This window comes from Scyliorhinus canicula, chromosome 16 (genome assembly GCF_902713615.1).
Source record: "Scyliorhinus canicula chromosome 16, sScyCan1.1, whole genome shotgun sequence".
NCBI lineage: Eukaryota > Metazoa > Chordata > Chondrichthyes > Carcharhiniformes > Scyliorhinidae > Scyliorhinus > Scyliorhinus canicula.
Window position 1 is genome coordinate 62,519,407 of NC_052161.1, and position 18,790 is coordinate 62,538,196.

Below are 18,790 nucleotides of genomic sequence, written 5' to 3' on the forward strand. Positions count from 1 at the left end.
ATTGAGTTCCGGAGCCATGAGGTCATGTTGCAGTTGTACAAAACTCTAGTACGGCCGCATTTGGAGTATTGCGTACAGTTCTGGTCGCCTCATTATAGGAAGGACGTGGAAGCTTTGGAACGGGTGCAGAGGAGATTTACCAGGATGTTGCCTGGTATGGAGGGAAAATCTTATGAGGAAAGGCTGATGGACTTGAGGTTGTTTTCGTTAGAGAGAAGAAGGTTAAGAGGTGACTTAATAGAGGCATACAAAATGATCAGAGGGTTAGATAGGGTGGACAGCGAGAGCCTTCTCCCGCGGATGGAGGTGGCTAGCACGAGGGGACATAGCCTTAAATTGAGGGGTAATAGATATAGGACAGAGGTCAGAGGTGGGTTTTTTACGCAAAGAGTGGTGAGGCCGTGGAATGCCCTACCTGCAACAGTAGTGAACATGCCAACATTGAGGGCATTTAAAAATTTATTGGATAAGCATATGGATGATAAGGGCATAGTGTAGGTTAGATGGCCTTTAGATTTTTTCCATGTCGGTGCAACATCGAGGGCCGAAGGGCCTGTACTGCGCTGTATCGTTCTATGTTCTATGTTCTATGTACTAGCGGAGTTTGGGGACTTTTCGGGATATAAATTAAATGTGGGTAAAAGTGAGATCTTTGTGATACACCCGGGGGATCAGGGGGAGGGAATTGGGCGGCTCCCCTTTAGGAGAGCAGTAAAGAGCTTCAGGTACTTGGGGGTGCAGGTGGCAAGGAACTGGGGGACCCTCCACAAGCTGAACTTTTCAAGGCTGGTGGAGCAGATGGAGGAGGGGTTCAAGAGGTGGGACATGGTACCGCTGTCGCTAGCAGGGAGGGTGCAGTCAGTCAAAATGACGGTCCTCCCGAGGTTCCTGTTTCTGTTCCAGTGCTTGCCCATCTTCCTCCCCAGGGCCTTCTTCAAGAAGGTAACTAGCAGCATTATGGGCTATGTGTGGGCACATGGCACCCCTAGAGTGAGAAGGATTTTCTTGGAACGGAGTAGGGACAGTGGAGGATTAGCGCTACCCAATCTTTCCGGATACTACTGGGCGGCGAACGCATCGATGGTGCGCAAGTGGGTGATGGAGGGGGAGGGGGCAGCTTGGAAACGTATGGAGAGGGCGTCCTGCGGCAATACAAGCCTGGGGGCGCTAGTAACGGCACCATGGCCGCTCCCCCCCACAAGGTATACCACGAGTCCGGTAGTGGCAGCCACCCTTAAAATCTGGGGGCAGTGGAGGCGACACAGGGGGGAAGTGGGGGGTCTGATGGCGGCGCCACTGAAAGGGAACCACAGATTTGTCCCGGGGAACACTGGCGGGGGATTCCAGAGCTGGCACAGGGCGGGCATCAGGCAACTGAGGGACATGTTCATAGAGGGGAGGTTTGCGAGCCTGGGAGAGCTGGAGGAGAAATTTGAACTCCCCCCGGGGAACACGTTTAGATACCTGCAGGTGAAGGCATTTGCCAGACGACAGGTGGAAGGATTCCCCATGCTTCCCGATGGAGGGGCGAGTGATAGGGTGCTGTCAGGGGCCTGGGTCGGAGAGGGGAAGGTCTCGGACATCTACAGAATAATGCAGGAGGTGGAGGAGGTACCGATAGAGGAGCTGAAAGACAAGTGGGAAGCGGAGCTGGGAGAGCAGATAGAAGATGGGACATGGGCGGATGCCCTAGAGAGGGTCAATTCGTCGTCGTCGTGCGCAAGGTTGGGCCTCATCCAATTTAAGGTGCTGCACAGAGCCCATATGACGGGGACTAGGATGAGTCGGTTCTTCGGGGGGGAGGACAGGTGTGTTAGGTGTTCGGGAAGCCCTGCGAACCATGTACATATGTTCTGGATGTGTCCGGCACTGGAGGAGTTCTGGGAGGGGGTGGCGGGGACGGTATCGAGAGTGGTGGGAACCAGGGTCAAACCAGGGTGGGGGCTAGCGATTTTTGGGGTTGGGGTGGAGCCAGGAGTACAGGAGGCAAGGGAGGCCGGAATATTGGCCTTTGCGTCCTTGGTAGCTCGGAGAAGGATCTTGATTCAGTGGAGGGACACAAGGCCACCAAGTGTTAACACCTGGTTAAACGACATGGCAAGCTTCATCCAATTGGAAAGAATCAAATTCGCCCTGAGAGGGTCGGTACAGGGGTTCTTCCGGCGGTGGCAGCCCTTCCTTGACTTTCTGGATCAGAGATAGGAACTGGAGGCCGAAACAGCAGCAACCCGGGGAGAAAGGGGGGGGGGGGGGGGGGGGGAGATAGCAACGAAGGGAGCACGTCAGCGGGGGGTCGCGGGCAATTACTGCCCGAGGCCATCGGCAGGAAGGGAAAAAACGGTTTGGTTGCTAGACTGATAGCGCGGGGGGGGGGGGGGGGGGGGGGGGGGGGGGGAGAGGGGGGGGGGGGGGGGGGGGAAGAGAGAGGGAGGGTGCGCGCGGGGGAGGGCGTGGGGAGGTTTTTCCAGGGGGGACTGGTGGTGTTATAATTTAAAATGTAATAGGGGTAAATGTTTGTATCGAAAAATGTCAATAAAAATTATTTTTTTTAAAAAAAGGATCATTTCGGCAGCATCAGCTAGATACAGGAGGATTGATCGAGAGTGTTTGACATTGGTGCCAAGCTGACTTTATGCCGAAAAATGGTTTGGTTTAGCATTCTGTACCCGGCCAAACTTTGGGTGACTTTTATGGGGAAAGAACATTATTTTACGTCGCCTGAAGAGACATACGGCTTTAATAAAGAGCATGGTTTGGGGGAAGAGTTGATGGGGAATGTTTTTCTTAAGTGTTGGGTTTTTTAAAAATGTGGATAGTACTTACCAATTACTTGCTGATAACTGTTGAGTCAAAGTAGCAATCGACAATGCTGGTGATGCAGGTTAGGCGGATAATTTATTGGCCGATGGTGGGGGAGAGGGGAGTGAGCATTTGGGTGGGTTTGGACAAGAAAATGTAGGCAGAGATGGTTTTGTGCTGGATTGGAGAGTTTGAAGGCGGAGATGGTGTCTCTTCAGGGGACACACTTCCAGATTAAGAACCAGGTGAGATTGCAAATGGGGTGGGTGGGTCAGACAATCCATTCGGGATTTGACTCCAAGTCAAGAGGGGTCGCTATTCTATTTAGCAAGTGGGTGACATTCGTGCTGGCTAAGAAGGTGTGTGACCTTGATTTGGGTGGGCGCCTCACTGGGACAATGGGGAGTTTGTTAAATGGATGGCCACAGACATCCTGGATCTAGACTCGCGACAATTAATAATGGAGGAAACGTTAATTGTGGAGCCTCGGTTGGACCGTACAAGCCCAAAGACACTGGTTAGGTCGGGAATGGCAAAGGATATGGGGTGTTTATGACCCAAATATGGGGGTGGACCTTGGAGGTATTAGCACCTGGGAGGGAGGGAGTTTTCATACTTCTCCCACGTGCATCAGGTTTACTCATGCATAGAGGTGGCACAGTGGTGAACACTGCTGCCTCACAGTGCCAGGGACCCAGGTTCATGCCAACCTCGGGGAACTATCTGCGTGAAGTTTGCACTTCCTTCCAGTGTGTGTGTGTTTTCTCCAGCTGCTCCAGTTTCCTCCCACAATCCAAAGATGCGGCCATGCTAAATTGACTGTTCGTGTCCAAAAGATTAAGTGGGGTTTCTGGGTTACTGGGCGCTCTTTCCAAGGGTTGGTGCAGACTCGATGGGCCAAATAGCCTCCTTCTGCACTGTAGGAATTCTATGGTAGTCTTAATCGTAGTGCAAAATTTGATTCTGCTGGGGATAGAATATGGGGCGATTGTGGTTTCAGACCACGCACCACATTTTGTGGATGTGAGGTTAGGTGTGGGCCTGTCACAGGGACCCAAGTGGAAGATGGACTCGGTGCTTCTGGCGGATGAAAGGTTGTGTGGGGAAATGGCCTTGGTACTTAAGGAGTATATAGAGTTTCATCAGAATAGGGAGTCTCACCCTCCGGGAGGAGGGGTGATTGTATACAAGATCCATAGGGAGAGGGCGGTGAGAGGCAGTGAATGGTGGGTGCTATTTCGGAGGTGGATAGGCGATACTCTAAGGCCCCAACTATGGAACTCTTGGCTGAGCGTAAGTTACAGCACAGCACAGTGGAGGTATTCGTTTGAGGTTCTAGGGAGGTTTGGGTTTGGCCCACGTTTATCTTATGGGTGAGGTTGTTATATGCGGCCCCTGCAGCTAGTGTCAGGACGAATTCGATCAGTTTGAGATATTTCTGGCTCCATAGGGGTATGAGGCAGGGGTGCCCTTATCTCCACTTCTGTTCGCATTCACTATCGAGCACTTGGTTATTGCGCTCCAGTCATCGGGGTGATGGTCAGGTATTGTAAGGGAAGGTAGGGAACATAAAATCTCTCTGTACGGAGATGACTTATTGTTGTATACTTTGAACACATTGGATTTTATGGATAGAATCATGGTGATTTTGGGGGAGTTTGGCACTTTTTCGGTGACAAATTTAAAATGACCAAAAGTGAAGTGTTCCCAATGAATGCCCTGGGGAGAGGGGCAGATTTGAGTGCCTGACCATTTAAACTAGTTAGGAGTAGGTTTACGCAGCTAGCTATTCAGGTGGCTCATGACTGGTGGGCCACGGTGTACAAACAGAATTTGGCTGGCTTGTTGAAGGGAGTTAAAGGGGGATCTAAATAGGGGTGGTATACCTCCCACTTTCATTAGCTGGAGAAGTGCAGACGATCAGGATGAACATCCTGCAGGGGCAGCATGGTGGCACAGTGGTTAGCATTGCAGCCTCATGGCGCCGAGTTCCCAGGTTCGGTCCCGGCTCTGGTTCGCTCTGTGTGTGGAGTTTGCACATTCTCCCCGTGTTTGCGTGGGTTTCGCCCCCACAACCCAAAGATGTGCAGGGCAGGTGGATTGGCCACGCTTAATTGCCCCTTAATTAAACAAATGAATTGGGTAATCTAAATTTTTAAAAAAAGAAAAAAACAGATGAACACCCTGCCAAGATTTCATTTGTGTTTCAATCCCTCCCTATATTCCTGCCAAAGGCATTTTTTGGTAGGGAGGCCAGGTTAACTTCGGTTTTCGTATGGGCTGGCAAGACACCACGGATTTGGTGGGTGTTTCTACAAAGGAAGCGGCAGGTGGAGGGCCTTGCGCACCCGATCTTCCGGACTGATTATTGAGCGGCGAATGTGGAGAACGTCCAGCAGTGGTGGGGGGAGGAAGGGGTGGAATGGGTGCAGGCAGAGGAGACTTTGTGTGTGGGGGTAGGTTTGAGGTCTCTGGCTGAGGCCTCACTTCCATTTGCCCCGGGGAAACATACTGCATGCTCGGTGGTTGCTCAATCCTAGAGGTCTGGAACCAGCTGAGGCGACATATCAGCGTGGGGGTTACATCGATGCTGGCTTCTATTTGGGGGAAATCACTGATTTGCCCTGGCAGGGATTGATGCACAGGGAAGGAGTGGAAAGGGTGAGGGACTTGCTCGTGGATGGAAAGTTTGCAAGCTTGTGGCGGAGCACATTCTGTTGTTATCGCCAGATGAAGTAGAGGATGGGAGGATTGCAGACATCTACGGATGGCTGGTGGACGCAGGGAAATCGCCAATCGAGGAGATATGGCCGAAGTGGGAGGAGGAGCTCGGCATGGGGGCCGTGCAGTGAGATTATGCACCGGGTTAATGCTACGTCGTCCTGTCAAGATGAGCTCATACAGTTAAAAATGATGCATCGGGCTCATGGCGCAGGCATGGATGAGTGGGTTCTTTGCAGATGTAGAGAATAAGTGTGAGAGATGTGAAGGAGGGCCAGCAAAACATGTCCACATGTTTTGGCCATGTCCGCAATTGGTGGGGTTCTGGAGCCCGATATTTGAAACTATCGAAAACTGTGGGGTGGAGATATCACTGGGCCCTATGCTGGTGATCTTTGGGGATGTTGGAATCGCCAGAACATAGAAACAAAGCAACATAAAAAATAGGAGCAGGAGGCTATTTGACTCTTCGGGGCCTGCTCCGCCATCCATCATCATGGCTGATCATCCAACTGAATGACCTAATCCCGCTTTCACCCCATGTCCTTGGATCCCCTTTGCACTCAATGCTATATCTAACTGCTTCTTGAAGACACAATGTTGTGGCCACAACTACTTCCTGTGGTAACAAATTCCACAGTCAGTTTTTATTTTCCCTGCAAGCTTACTGTCGTACTCTTATTTTTCCCTTCTTAATTAATCCCTTTGTTCTTCTTTGTTGAATTCTAAACTGCTCCCAATACTCTGACCTGTTTATTTTTTGGCCAATTTGTATGCTTCTTCGTTGGATCCTTGGATCGAATACTATCTCTAATTTCCCTTGTGAGCCATGGGCAGGCCACATTTCCCGTTTTACTTTTGTGCCAGACATGAATAAACAACTGTTGCAGTTCCCCCATGTGCTCCTTGAATGTTTGCCATTGCATATCCACTGCCATCTCTTGAATACTGTTCCCGATTCGGTCAAAGCCAACTCACGTCTCATATCATCGTAGTTTCCTTTCCTTTATTAAGATTCAGGACCTTCTTCTCAGAATTCACTACTTCATTCTCCAGCTTGACCATATTATGGTTGCTCATCCACAAGTGGTCTCGCACAACTAGATGGCGGAGGACAAGGGGGCTACTCTGCCTGCCCAATGGACAACGGAGCAGTTAATAGATATCCTTAATGGGAAGTTCCGCCAGCAGTGGAAAAGGCTCTGGAAGTCCTAGCCAAGGTGGTGGAATCGATTAAGTTGGGATCGAGAGAGTGGAGCAGAGGCTGGATTCCCAGGGCTGGGCGATCCAGAGAGTTCAGGTGGTGGTGGGGAAGCACAAGGAGCAGCTGACCTCATTGGTGGCCGAGGTGGTGGTAATGCAGGACACCCAGAAGTGGCTGAAGGAGAAGATGGAGATCAGAAGAATTGCTCCAGCCGACAAAACCTCGGGATCGTGGGGATGCTCCAAGGCATTAAAGGTGCAAAGGTCGTCATGTACGTGGCCAGGATGCTGGAGACGTTGATGGGGGAGGGAGCCTTTGACTAGCCCCTGGAGGTTGACTGAGCACACAGGGCAGTGATGAGGAGGCGCAGTCGGGCGAGCTGCTACGGGCGATGGTGGTGCTGTTGCAGCATGTTCTGAACAAGGAGAAGATTCTCCAATGGGCAAGGCAGATCGGGAAATGCACCTGGGAAGGAAACGAGCTGTGAGTGTATCAAGACTTGGGAGCAAGGGCGGCATGTGGCACAGTGGTTAGTACTGCTGCCTACAGCGCTGAGGACCCGGATTTGAATCCCGGCCCTGGCTCATTGCCTGTGTGGAGTTTTCACATTCTCCCCATGTCTACGTGAGTTTCACCCCCACAACCCAAAGATGTGCAGGGTAGGTGGATTGGCCTTGCTAAATTGCCCCTTAATTGGAAAAAGTATATAATTGGGTACTCTGAATTTATTTTTAAAAAAGACCTGGGAGCGGAACTGGTAAAGCAGAGGGCTGGGTTCAACAGGGTCAAGCCTGCCCTCTTTAAAAGGGGTGGTGAAGTTTGGAGTATTGTAAATGGCGAGTGTACTATTTTGGCATGCCAGAGAGGCGACTGAGTTTATGAATGGACTGGGAGGAGAGAGAGGACATTGAACTTCAGAGTAGATTTTTTGTTGAACAAAAGTTTTTTCTATATAAAAAAAAGTCTTTGATGGCAGGGTTTCTGGAGAGTGTTTTTTTTAAATGGGGGAACATCAAGGATAGTGCATCTTTTGTTACTATTTAGGGGAGTATGGTTCGGGGCGGAGGAGAGTCGGGGTGGCAGGGAAATTGGAGGCCATGGGCTGGGGGGGGCACCATGATTGCTGGCCAGGCAAGTTAGCAGGAGTGAAGTGGGGGATTTTCAAGAGGCAGGCGCGGAGGAAGAGGTGGTTCGGGGGTGGTTATCTCATTCAAGGTGCAGAGAGAGGAGGAGGAGGTAGAAGTATGGACGGTTGTTGGACGAATAGGCGAGTGGACAGGAAATATTCGAGAGCTCCCACCAAAGAGGGGTGAGCGGAGAGAAAAAGGTTACAGAGACAGTTTGATAGGTTGACAACGGGGAAGGCAGTTGCAGAGGACGAGGGGGGTGCAATGTGAATATGGAGAGAACGCGAGCCGCATGCCAGCTACGGAGGCAGGCAGCATCCAGGAAACTTCTGAGGGTGTGGACAAGGAAGGGGGAAGTTGTGTCGGAGCAGGGAAGGCATTTAGGGAGTATTATGAGAAGCTGTACAGGGCTGAGCCGGGCGGTGAGGAGTGATATATGGGGCATTTTTTTGATAGGCTGGAGTTCCCACGGCTGGATGAAGAAAGGAGGCAGGCACGGGAAGAGCCATTGGGGTTGAGGGGTGGTTTATAGCATAAGTGGGATTAAGTCGGGGAAGGCCCCGGGGCCAGGTGGCTACCCTGCGGAATTTTAGAAGGAGTTCTCAACGGAGTTGGCACTGCATTTGCTGGGGATGTTTAGCAAGACGCTGCAAAGGGCGGTGCTGCCGGTGGCGAGTGTACGAACAAATGAGATGAGTTTGTGGAGCTTTGGGTTGCACAGGGGAAGGAGGCAGGGTGTCGCCACTGTTATTCATGCTGGCAAAACAGCCCCTGGCGTTGGCCCTTAGGAGGTCAGTGGAGTGGCAGGGGATCGTGAGAGGGAGTAGGAAATACTGGGTGTCGCTGCATACGGACGACCTGTTGCTGTTGGTGTCGGACCTGCAGACAGTATGGGGAGAATTGTGGACATACTGGGCCTTTCCGGGATACAGGTTAAATGTCAGGAAGAGTGAGGTGTTCCCAGTGAATGCGGCGGGTTAAGGAACCAGTCTGGGGGCATTGCCATTTAGAATAGCCAGGGATAGATTTAGATATTTGGGGGTCCAGGTGACAAGGGGGGTGGGCAACGATGCACAAGTGGAACCTGACAACGTTGATGGATGATATTGGGGGAATTTTAGGAGGTGGGATAAGCTGCACCTGACATTGGTGGAGAGGGTCCAGGCGGTTAAGATGAATGTGCTGCCGAGGTTCCTCCCGATCTTTATCCCCAAGGCTTTTTTCCGGAGTTTCGAGGCAGTGATCTCAGAGTTTGTATGGGCAGGGAAGGTACCAAGGGTAAAGAGGGCCCTGATATAGAGGCAAAAAGAGGGGCTGGCACTCCCGATCCTGCTGCATTACTACTGGGCGGCGAACATGGAGATGGTGAGACTGTCGTGGGAGGGGGAAGGTTTAGAGTGGATTAGGATGGAGGAGTCATCCTGTAGAGAGTCCAGCTTGAGGACATGGGTGATGGCTTCGCTTCTGCTGGGGAGGTAAGTGGTGAGCCCAGTGGTACGGTCTACGATCAGGTTGTGGAAGTGTCTGAGGAGACACTTTAGGTTGGAGGGGATGTCGGTGCTGACACCGCTGTGCGGAAATCACAGGTTTAAGCTGGGGAGATGGATGGCATGTATAGGAAGTGGAGAGAGATGGGGTGGTGAGGGCGAGGGATTTGGACCTGGAGAAGGAGTTTGCAGGTCTGGAAGAGAGTTGCAGGAAAGATTTGAGTTGCCAAAGGGAAGTGAATATGCAACCGAGGGATTTCACTCGGATGGAAAGGGTTTCCCAAGCTCCCGAGTATACCCTGTTGGAGTGGCCGCTGCTCCTGATGCGGAGGGACAGGGGAGGATTGGTGATACATATGGTTGGCTGGGGGAGCAAGAGGGAGTGCAGATTGTGAGGATCAAGAATAAATGGGAGGAGGAGCTGGGGCGGGGCAGGAAGAGGGAAGAGATAGGATGGGGACTGTGGAGTGAGGCAATTCGTAGGGTAAATTTGACGTCCTCGTGCATGAGAATGAGCTTGATTCAATTCAAGGTGGTGCACAGGGTGCATATGACCCAGGCGAGGATGAGTGGCTTCTTCCAGGGGGTGGTGGACGAGTGTGAGAATTCTGGGTGAGGGCCAGCGAACCATGTGCATATATTCTGGGACTGTGAGAAGTTGGAGAGACACTGGGAAACGGTGTTCGGGAAGCTATCAAAGATTGTGGGGTAGAGGTCAGGCCAAAACCAATGGTAGCGATCTATGGCGTGTCAGAAATTCCGGAGCTGATAGAGGAGAAGGGGGCCAACATCGTGGCCTTCGCCTCTACAATTGCCCTGCAAAGGATATTGCTGCATTGGCAGTCAGCAATATCGCCGGCGGTGGTGGCCTGGCTGGGGGACTTGTAAAACTTCCTTCAACTGGAACAGATCAAGTTCAAGTTGAGGGGATCAGCGAAGTACTTTGACACAGTGGGGGCGGTTCATGACAATGTTTGAGGAACTGTTTATCACGGGGGGGGGGGGGGGGGGGGAATACTGTTCAAACTGTGAATTGTGGGGATGTTGAAAATGTTGTTGGTTTGTGTTGCATTTTTGACTATGTTTGGAATAAAATACATTAAAAAACAAAAAACATTACTGAATAAAGTACTTCCTTTAAAAAAAGAAATTGCAGGTCACGGAAGTTGTCCTAAAAATATTTCAGAAATTCTCTCCCATCTCCCTTTCCTCTGACACTATCCCAAACAATATTTGGGTGATTAAAAGTCTCTCAAAATTACCACTCAATATTTCTTGTATATCTCTGATTTTCCTGCAGATTTGCTCCTCTATCACTCACTCACCATTTTCAGGCCCATTGGGTGATCATACACTTTTTACTTTTCAACTGTAACCAAATGGATTCTATCTTTGCCCCCTCAAATATATCCCCTCTTTCTAATACTACAATATATTCACTCATCAATACTGCCACCCCACCTCTCTTTGCCTTTCCGGTCTTTTCTGAACATGGTATATCCCTCAAGTGCCTAGTTTTCACCGTCAAGCAATGTTTCTGTTACTGCCACTGCATCAAATTCCCATATGGCCATTTTTGTGTTTGTAGTTCACCACCCCTATTCACCACACTTGTGCGTTTACAGACATAAAGACTATGCCCAACACTCTCACTGTATGTACCTTATCCCTGTGTGCCAATGTCGAGCCACCTACCCACGGTATATATTGACAAATTGTTTCCAGTGATCATTATTTTGTAAGGTAAATCATATAGGGCAAATTTTTCACATGATACAAAACTAAAAGTGCCGTGAACTGAGCAGCATGGTGATAGACTTCCAAAAGGCAATAATTAGGCTGGTGGAATGGGTAGATACATGGCAGGTGAAATTTAATGCAGAAAATGTGAAGTGATAAGTTTCGCTAGGAAAGAGAAGACACCAAACAATTCAAAAAGGGTCCAGGAATAGAGAAACCGGGGGTGCATGTGCACAAATATTGACAGTGACAGGGCAGGTTGAGAAAGTGACAAAGAACATATAGAATCCTGGGCTTCATAAATCAAACATAGGGGTACAAAAGCAAGGATGTTACAATGAACCTTTATATAAAAAAAAACACTGATTCAGTCACACCTGGAGTGTCAAGTCCAATTCTGGGCACCATACTTTATAAAGGATGTGAAGGGCAGCACGGTGGCCTAGTGGTTAGCACAACCGCCTCGCGGCGCTGAGGTCCCAGGTTCGATCCCGCCTCTGGGTCACTGTCCGTGTGGAGTTTGCACATTCTCCCCATGTCTGCGTGGGTTTCGCCCCCACAACCCAAAAATGTGCAGGGTAGGTGGATTGCCCACGCTAAATTGCCCCTTAATTGGAAAAAAATAATTGGGTAATCTAAATTTAAAAAAAAATAAAATAAAGGATGTGAAGGCCTTAGAGACATCACAGAAAATATTTACAAAATGGTTCCAAGGATCAGGGACTTCAGGTCATGTGGAGAAGCTAAGGTTATCCTCCTTGGACAAGGAAAGGTTGATAGGAGATTTAATAGAGGTTTTCAAAACCTAGGCAGAGAAAACCTGTTCTCATTGGCAGAAGGGTCGACAACCAGAGGAAACAGATTTGAAAGGCAACATGCAGAAAAGCTTTTTATGTGGCAAGTGGTCACAATTTGGAATGCATTGCCCAAGAGTGGCGGGGAGATTCAACCGTGGCTTGTAAAAAGGAATTTGGTAAGTGCTTGATGGGGAAAACAATTGTACGGCTATGGGGAAAAGGCAGGGGTGCTGCACTAGCTGGGTTGCTCTCGCCGAGAGCCAACATATACTCAATAGGCCGAACAACCTCCTTCTGTGCTGTAATCATTTATGAATTATATAGTTTCTGGGGAAAAAGCAGATAAGTAGTGATCTGGACAGGGTGATTCCACATGGTGTCACATGGCACAGACTTGTGTTTCCTCTGCTCCAGATGTAGCACAAATATTATTGTGACAAATGCAGGATTTTAGATATATTGGATTATAAACATTTGGAAATTTAAGGGTTAAGAGCCTGGGTTAGAGTGTTTTGACTGCAGTGGTCATGTTTTAAAAGAATCTTGTTTTGCAAGATCAGAAAGCTTTTAGGAGCCCGAGGTGACATTAACCATAGTAAAAGCCTGGGCTAATGCACTAGGGGGTGTCCCAGGGAAGTTGATTTGTTTGTCAGCTTGGAGAGATAATGTCACTGATGGGCGGGGCCAAGGTATTCAGATCTTTTGAGAAAGATTTTGAATGCAGTTCTGATCTGGCTAACACCGAGTCCACAAATGAAGTCTTTTGCGCTCACAGCAGGACAGTTAATAATAGTATTTAAAGCAGTGCAAACGTGTCAGAGGACAAGCAGGAAGCTGAAACAAACCAGTTTAATTAGTTTTTTGACGACATCCAGCCAGAGTCTACAGGGGTTATAACAGGAGCCAAATGTGTTCTGGAATGCAAGTATCACTCTTTGTCACTGAGATGCAGGATGGATTGAGAGCTGTATGCTTTTCCTTTCTTGTTGTTTAATTGGGAAGAGATAATAATTAAGGATAATAATATTGTATTTACTGTATTTAGTAATATTGTTTAAGGGGTAATTGCAAGCTATTTGCTTGAGGTTAAAGATTTTAATACTAAACTTTTGTTCTAAAAGTATTAAATCCCTATTGTTTTGTGTGATCGTTCTTGGAGCAAAGTACTCTTTCTGCACAGTCTTACAAAATAACCTAAAATATTGGGGTTTCAGTCCAGTATCCGAGCCACTGTTGATGTCTGGTCTGGGATCAAATTATTATTCAAAGAGATAACAGACCCAGAGTTATCTTCAACATTTCCTGGAGGGATACGTGGGCTGCAAAGTCTGGAATGTCCTTTCCTACTGCAATGAACAAGAACTTTCCAAGCCTGCACTGCATGCAAGTGTGTGTCCAGTATGTCTGGAGGTAAAATAAACAAGCAGTAGCAGATCAAATGGTATCGACCCTCACGCATTTGTCTGTAAAAGTCTGAATTTATTTGGTTTTTTCTTGTTAATAAATTTAGAGTATCCAATTATTTTTTTTCCAATTAAGGGGCAATTTTGCATGGCCAATCCACCTAACTGCACATCTTTGGGCTGAGGGGGTGAAACTTATGCAGACATGGGGAGAATGTGCAAACTCCGCATGGACAGTGACCCAGGGCCAGCATTCAAACCCGGGTTCTCAGCGCCGTAGTCCCAGTGCTAACCACTGTGCCACGTGCTGCCCGAAAAAGTCTGAATTTATGCAGCTATGCTGCAGCATAAATTTAACATTTGGTGCATAGGAACCAAAAAGCCTGCCCAATACAGCATCTTGTTTTGGAGTCAGTCAGGAATCTTCCAATATGCTGCATTTACAAATTGTTGTGCCAAGTTGGCACCCACATTTCCCTGCGAAATCCCAATATGAAATGTGTCAACTGCCCAAGATGGTGACAAGTGGAAGTTAAGTCACATTCCTTCTGGATAAGATCCAAAAGGCTTCATATTTCTGCAAAATCAAGTTCAACCAATCTAGAATTTGATGGAACAACTTGAATCCAGCCAAAGAAAAGGCACTAATTGATAAAAACTGTACAGTTTAAAAATGCTTTAGAACAAACTATTGAAGGGCAGCACGGTGGCTCAGTGGTGAGTACTGCTGCCTCACGTGCTAAGGTTCCAAATTTGAGCCCGGCTCTGGGTCACTGTTCGCGTGAAGTTAGTGCATTCTCCGTGTGTTTGCATGGGTTCCGCCCCCACAACTCAAATATGTGCAGGGTAGGTGGATTGGCTCCACTAAATTGCCCCTTAATTGGAAAAAAGAATTGGGTACTCTAAATTTATTTTTGTTTTAAAAAGATCAAACTATTGAAGGAACATGCCAGAATTATAAACAGCGAAAAAAGTACAAAACCGTCTTGGCATGCATAGATATCTATTGTTGTAGTTGATCTATTTTATTCTTACACAGCTACATTTTTAGTGGTACGTTATAAGAACTATTCAAACCTTAATGAATGCTATCCCAATAGTAAGATTTATATAGTGATATTAGAGTTTAAGAACAGGAACATCACACCATTCAGATTGTACTGGCAAAAACAAGCAGCATATGAAGACATCACTTTTCAGTCGCAACCTTCACTGCATCTCTTGCAAATTTTCATTCCCTTTCTCCATTTGTGGAGTCGGTCATAAAAAAAGAGTATGTGGTCAATTCAAACTGTAATAATTTATTCTGCGAATTTTAAGCCAACCTGAAGCAAATTTTAAAAAGAAATGGATCTCAAATGAACACTATGTTAAGCGCCAAAAACGGGTCAGTTTTTGGGAGCAGTTTTTAAGACTTTTACAGTTTTTCTTTAAAAGTATTACTACAATGAAACAACTTTATGAAGTGATTCTTTCACCTAAAAATTAATGTAAACCACAAAATTCCAGACCTCCAACCAAAATAAACCAACTTTTTAGAACTGTAAAACTTTTTCAATTTAAATTGAGTAGTACGGTCTTGGAAAAAGCAATAAAGTACAAATTCAAATGTGCAATTCCTTTGCTATAATCTAAACAGACATGAAAATATGAATTAGGACATTAAGGCGGCTACACATTTAAAGACTACTGTCACAAACCACTTGTAAAGAATACTTGTGTACCAGTTTTGGAGTGAATTTTTCTAAAAGTGTATTGAAATGCTATAAATGAAATAGTAAAAGAAATTCATGTGAACACATCTCTCCATTTTCAACTGTTAAAAAAAGATCCATATTATCAAGCAAATGAAAATAGACTTCTAAATAGAAATACTTACTTTACTACATCATCTATGTTATTTCTGTAGACGCCTTCAAGTCTGTCAGCTGGAAATCCCATGGCAATGATGTTTGGATAAATATCTGATTATGTAGGTTAAGAATAACAACAATATTTGTGACATAAAAAACACATTTCTTGCACTCAAACCTAAATTATTGAATTTACTAATATGTACAGATTTACCATTTCATTGTATTTGGATTTGATGCACCATTCCTATAAATGAAGCAGTAAAATAGATTAGACCTTCTAAACACAACTATGTTAGCACTGCAAATGCTATAGAACTGCATGTCACTTTATTTTGTCATATGCTGAAAACAGCACTGTTCAATACTGGTGGCAAAGTGGTTCACACTACTGTCTCACAGCACGAGGGACCTTGGTTCGATTCCGGCCTTCGGCGACTGACTGTGTGGAGTTTGCGAGTTCTCCTAGTGGCTGCATGTTTCCTCTGGGTGCTCTGGTCCCCCCCCCCCCCCCCCCCACATATCCAAAGATATGCAGGTTAGGTGGATTGGCCATGCTAAATCGCTCCTTGGCATCCAAAGATGTGCATGTTAGGCAGGTTGGTCATGGTCAAAATGTGGGATTATGGGCCTAAGTAGAGTGCTCTTGAAAATGAAAATCGCTTATTGTCACGAGTAGGCTTCAATGAGGTTACTGTGAAACGCCCCTAGTCGCCACATTCCGGCGCCTGTCCGGGGAGGCTGGTACGGGAATCGAACCATGCTACTGGCCTGCTTGGTCTGCTTGAAAAGCCAGCGATTTAGCTTTGTGAGCTAAACCAGCCCTCTTTCAGAGGGTCGGTGCAGTCGATGGGCCAAATGGCCTCCTTCTGTACTGTAGGGATTCTATGGTTTCTATGTAGGCTGCCTATTGAAGGCTAATTCATACCAAGCATCTTTTATTTTTGTTTGCTTAAGTTACAAAAATAGTGCTTAACTTTTAAATATTCTCAGGTAGAACTGTTGTCCCAATCTCAGTGGAATGTGAGCAAAGATGGAGGAAAGTGAGGAGGGGAAAGGATGAGGGGGGGGGGGGGGGGGGAGGAAGAAAGAGTGGAAAAACAGAGGAGAAAATAGTGAGGTTTGATATGTAAGAAAACTATTCACATAACGTTGCTACATAAATCAGTTTGTGTATAAGTAAACCTCTGCCTTTAATATAAAATTGTACAATCAGAATATGGCCCCAATGACCGAGGTGGCAGTGTTTTTTCGCAACCTGTACGCTGATTGCTGGTGAGGACAAAGCATTTAGGTTTACAGGCTTGTGTGGACCTTTCACAACCAGTAAGGAAGGTACAGAAATAGCTCCAGAGTCCCAAGGCACAGCAAACTTTGTAGATGCGCAGTTGTTCCAAAGAAATGGATAATGCGTAAATATCCCAACACATAAATATAAATCCTAGATAGGGACCCAGCGCAGTCGGAATAGAGGAAGAACTCCAGGCGAGCTTTGCCCAACGATCTACCAGGAAAGCGGTATGCTAATTGAGGCGAGCAAGGGGGGCAGTTTACGAGCATGGAGAGCAGGGCCGTATGTTGGCGGGTCAGCTTCGTAAGTTGGCTGCGGCAAGGGAAATTGTCCAGGTGCGGGACAGGGCAGGGAAGTTGGTGGTAGCTCCAGATCAGATTAACAAGGTCTTTAAGGAATTCTATGAGAGGTTGTGCAGGTCAGAGCCACCTGGGGGAGGCCGGGAGATGCAGGAAGTTCTAGATGAGCTGGAGTATCCGAGGTTAGGGGAGGGTGACAGGGCTACATTAGAGGGGGCGATAATGGAGCAGGAGATAAAAGATGCAATTGGGAGGATGCAGTCGGGGAAGGTAGCAGGGCCGGATGGGTTTCCGGTGGAATATTATTAAGAATTAAAAATAAGCTGGTACCGCTGATGGTGGGGATGTACGAGGAGGCAGTAGGGAAGGGGGTGTTACCACAAACATTGGAGCAGGCACAATTTCCCTGTTACTCAAGAAAGATAAGGATCCAATGGAGTGTGGGTCGTATAGGCCCATTTCACTTTGAAAAGTGGACGCAAAGATATTGGCAAAGGTAGACGGTACTGGCAGGTAGACTAGAGGAGTGCCTCCCGAAGGTGATAGGTGAAGATCAGGCGGGGTTTGTGAGAGGGAGGCAGCTCTTTTCGAACGTTAGGAGGATGTTGAACGTGGTTATGGCACCGGCGGAAGGGAAGGAAACCGAGGTGGTTGCGACATTGGACGCCAAGAAAGCGTTTGACCGGGTAGAATGGGGGTACTTGATGGCAGTTCTAGAGCGGTTTGGAATTGGACCCAAATTTGTGGACTGGGTAAAGCAATTATATAAGCCGAGGGCCAGCATCCGCACAAATAACATCAGCTCAGAAAACTTTCCTCTCCACCGTGGGACTAGGCAGGGATGTCCTATGTTTTCCCATCCCCCCGCCCCACCGGCCGTTTGCACTCGCGATGAAGCCATTGGCCATCGCATTAAGAGGTTTGGGAGAATGGAAAGGAATAGTGCAGGGGGTTAGAGCATAGGATGTCCTTATATGCCGATGACTTGTTATTATACGTGTCGGACCCAAGTGTGTGAATAGGGGGAATACTGGAGCTGATTCGGGTGTTTGGGTCTTTCTTAGGGTACTTTTCAGAGGTCTCCTCATCAATCCATTGAGACTGGCAAGTTTAAACATTTTCAGTTATTCCACATAACGTGTTTTATGTAGTGCCTTTAACACAACAAAACATCCTGAGGTGCTTTACAAGAGCAATTTGATGCTGAACCATGTAAGGAGATTTTAGGACAAATGTCTAATAAGCTAGGAAGGGAAATGCAGAGCACAGGGCTTCGACAGCTGAAGGCATGACCATCAATGGCAAAGTGGCTAAAATTGGGGGTGTACAAGAGGTAAATTTGGAAGTTTGCAGAGATCCGAGAGGCAAAGATGGCTACAAAGGCAGGGAAGCGTTTGGAAACAAAGATGCAGACAGAGTTTTGAATAAATTTACATTTTTGAAATGTGGAAGATGACAATCTGTCAAGGAGAGCATTAGGATAGTCCAGTCCAGAGGTAACAAAGACATGGATGAGAGTTTTAGCAGATTAACTAAGCAGGGACTAGGAATGCTGATGTTGGCGGAAGTAAGCAATCTTGGTGATGGAACAAATGTTTGTTTGAGAACTCATCTCAGGATCGAATAAGACACCACAGTTCCAAACAAAAGTGGCTGCAGGATGGAGTCAAGAGGCCCAAGAAATAGAGTTTGTGACGAGGATCAAAGACAAAGGCTTTGGTGTTCTCAATATTTAATTGGAACAAATTTTGCTGATCCAGGATTGGGCAATAGTCAAGTAGTGTAGCAAATGAAAGAAAGTTGAGGAGTCAAGAGAGGTGGTGGTGAGGTACAAATGGGTGTCGCTCATGTCCATATGGAACCTGATGTTGTATTTTCAGATTATATCGCCGAGGATCAGCATGCAGATAACAAATAGGAGGGGCCCGAGGATAGATCTTTGAAGGACTGCAGTGGGAAGCAGGGTATGAGAAGAAACATTTCAGGTGATGATCTGGCTGGATTGATGAAAATTAAGTCAGACAAGGGAAGTCCCACCCAGCTGAATGGCTGAAAGGAGACATTGGAGG

At 47.3% G+C, this 18,790-nt stretch overlaps 1 protein-coding gene across 1 annotated transcript in view; it reads right to left on the bottom strand.

Annotated features, from left to right (window-relative positions):
- The window catches only part of ptenb (phosphatase and tensin homolog B), a 219,977-nt gene that overhangs the window by 138,253 nt on the left and 62,934 nt on the right, over nt 1–18,790 (bottom strand). Inside the window, 1 exon segment of the mRNA XM_038821662.1 lies at nt 15,158–15,242. Within this exon segment, the coding sequence (XP_038677590.1) occupies nt 15,158–15,242 (85 nt within the window).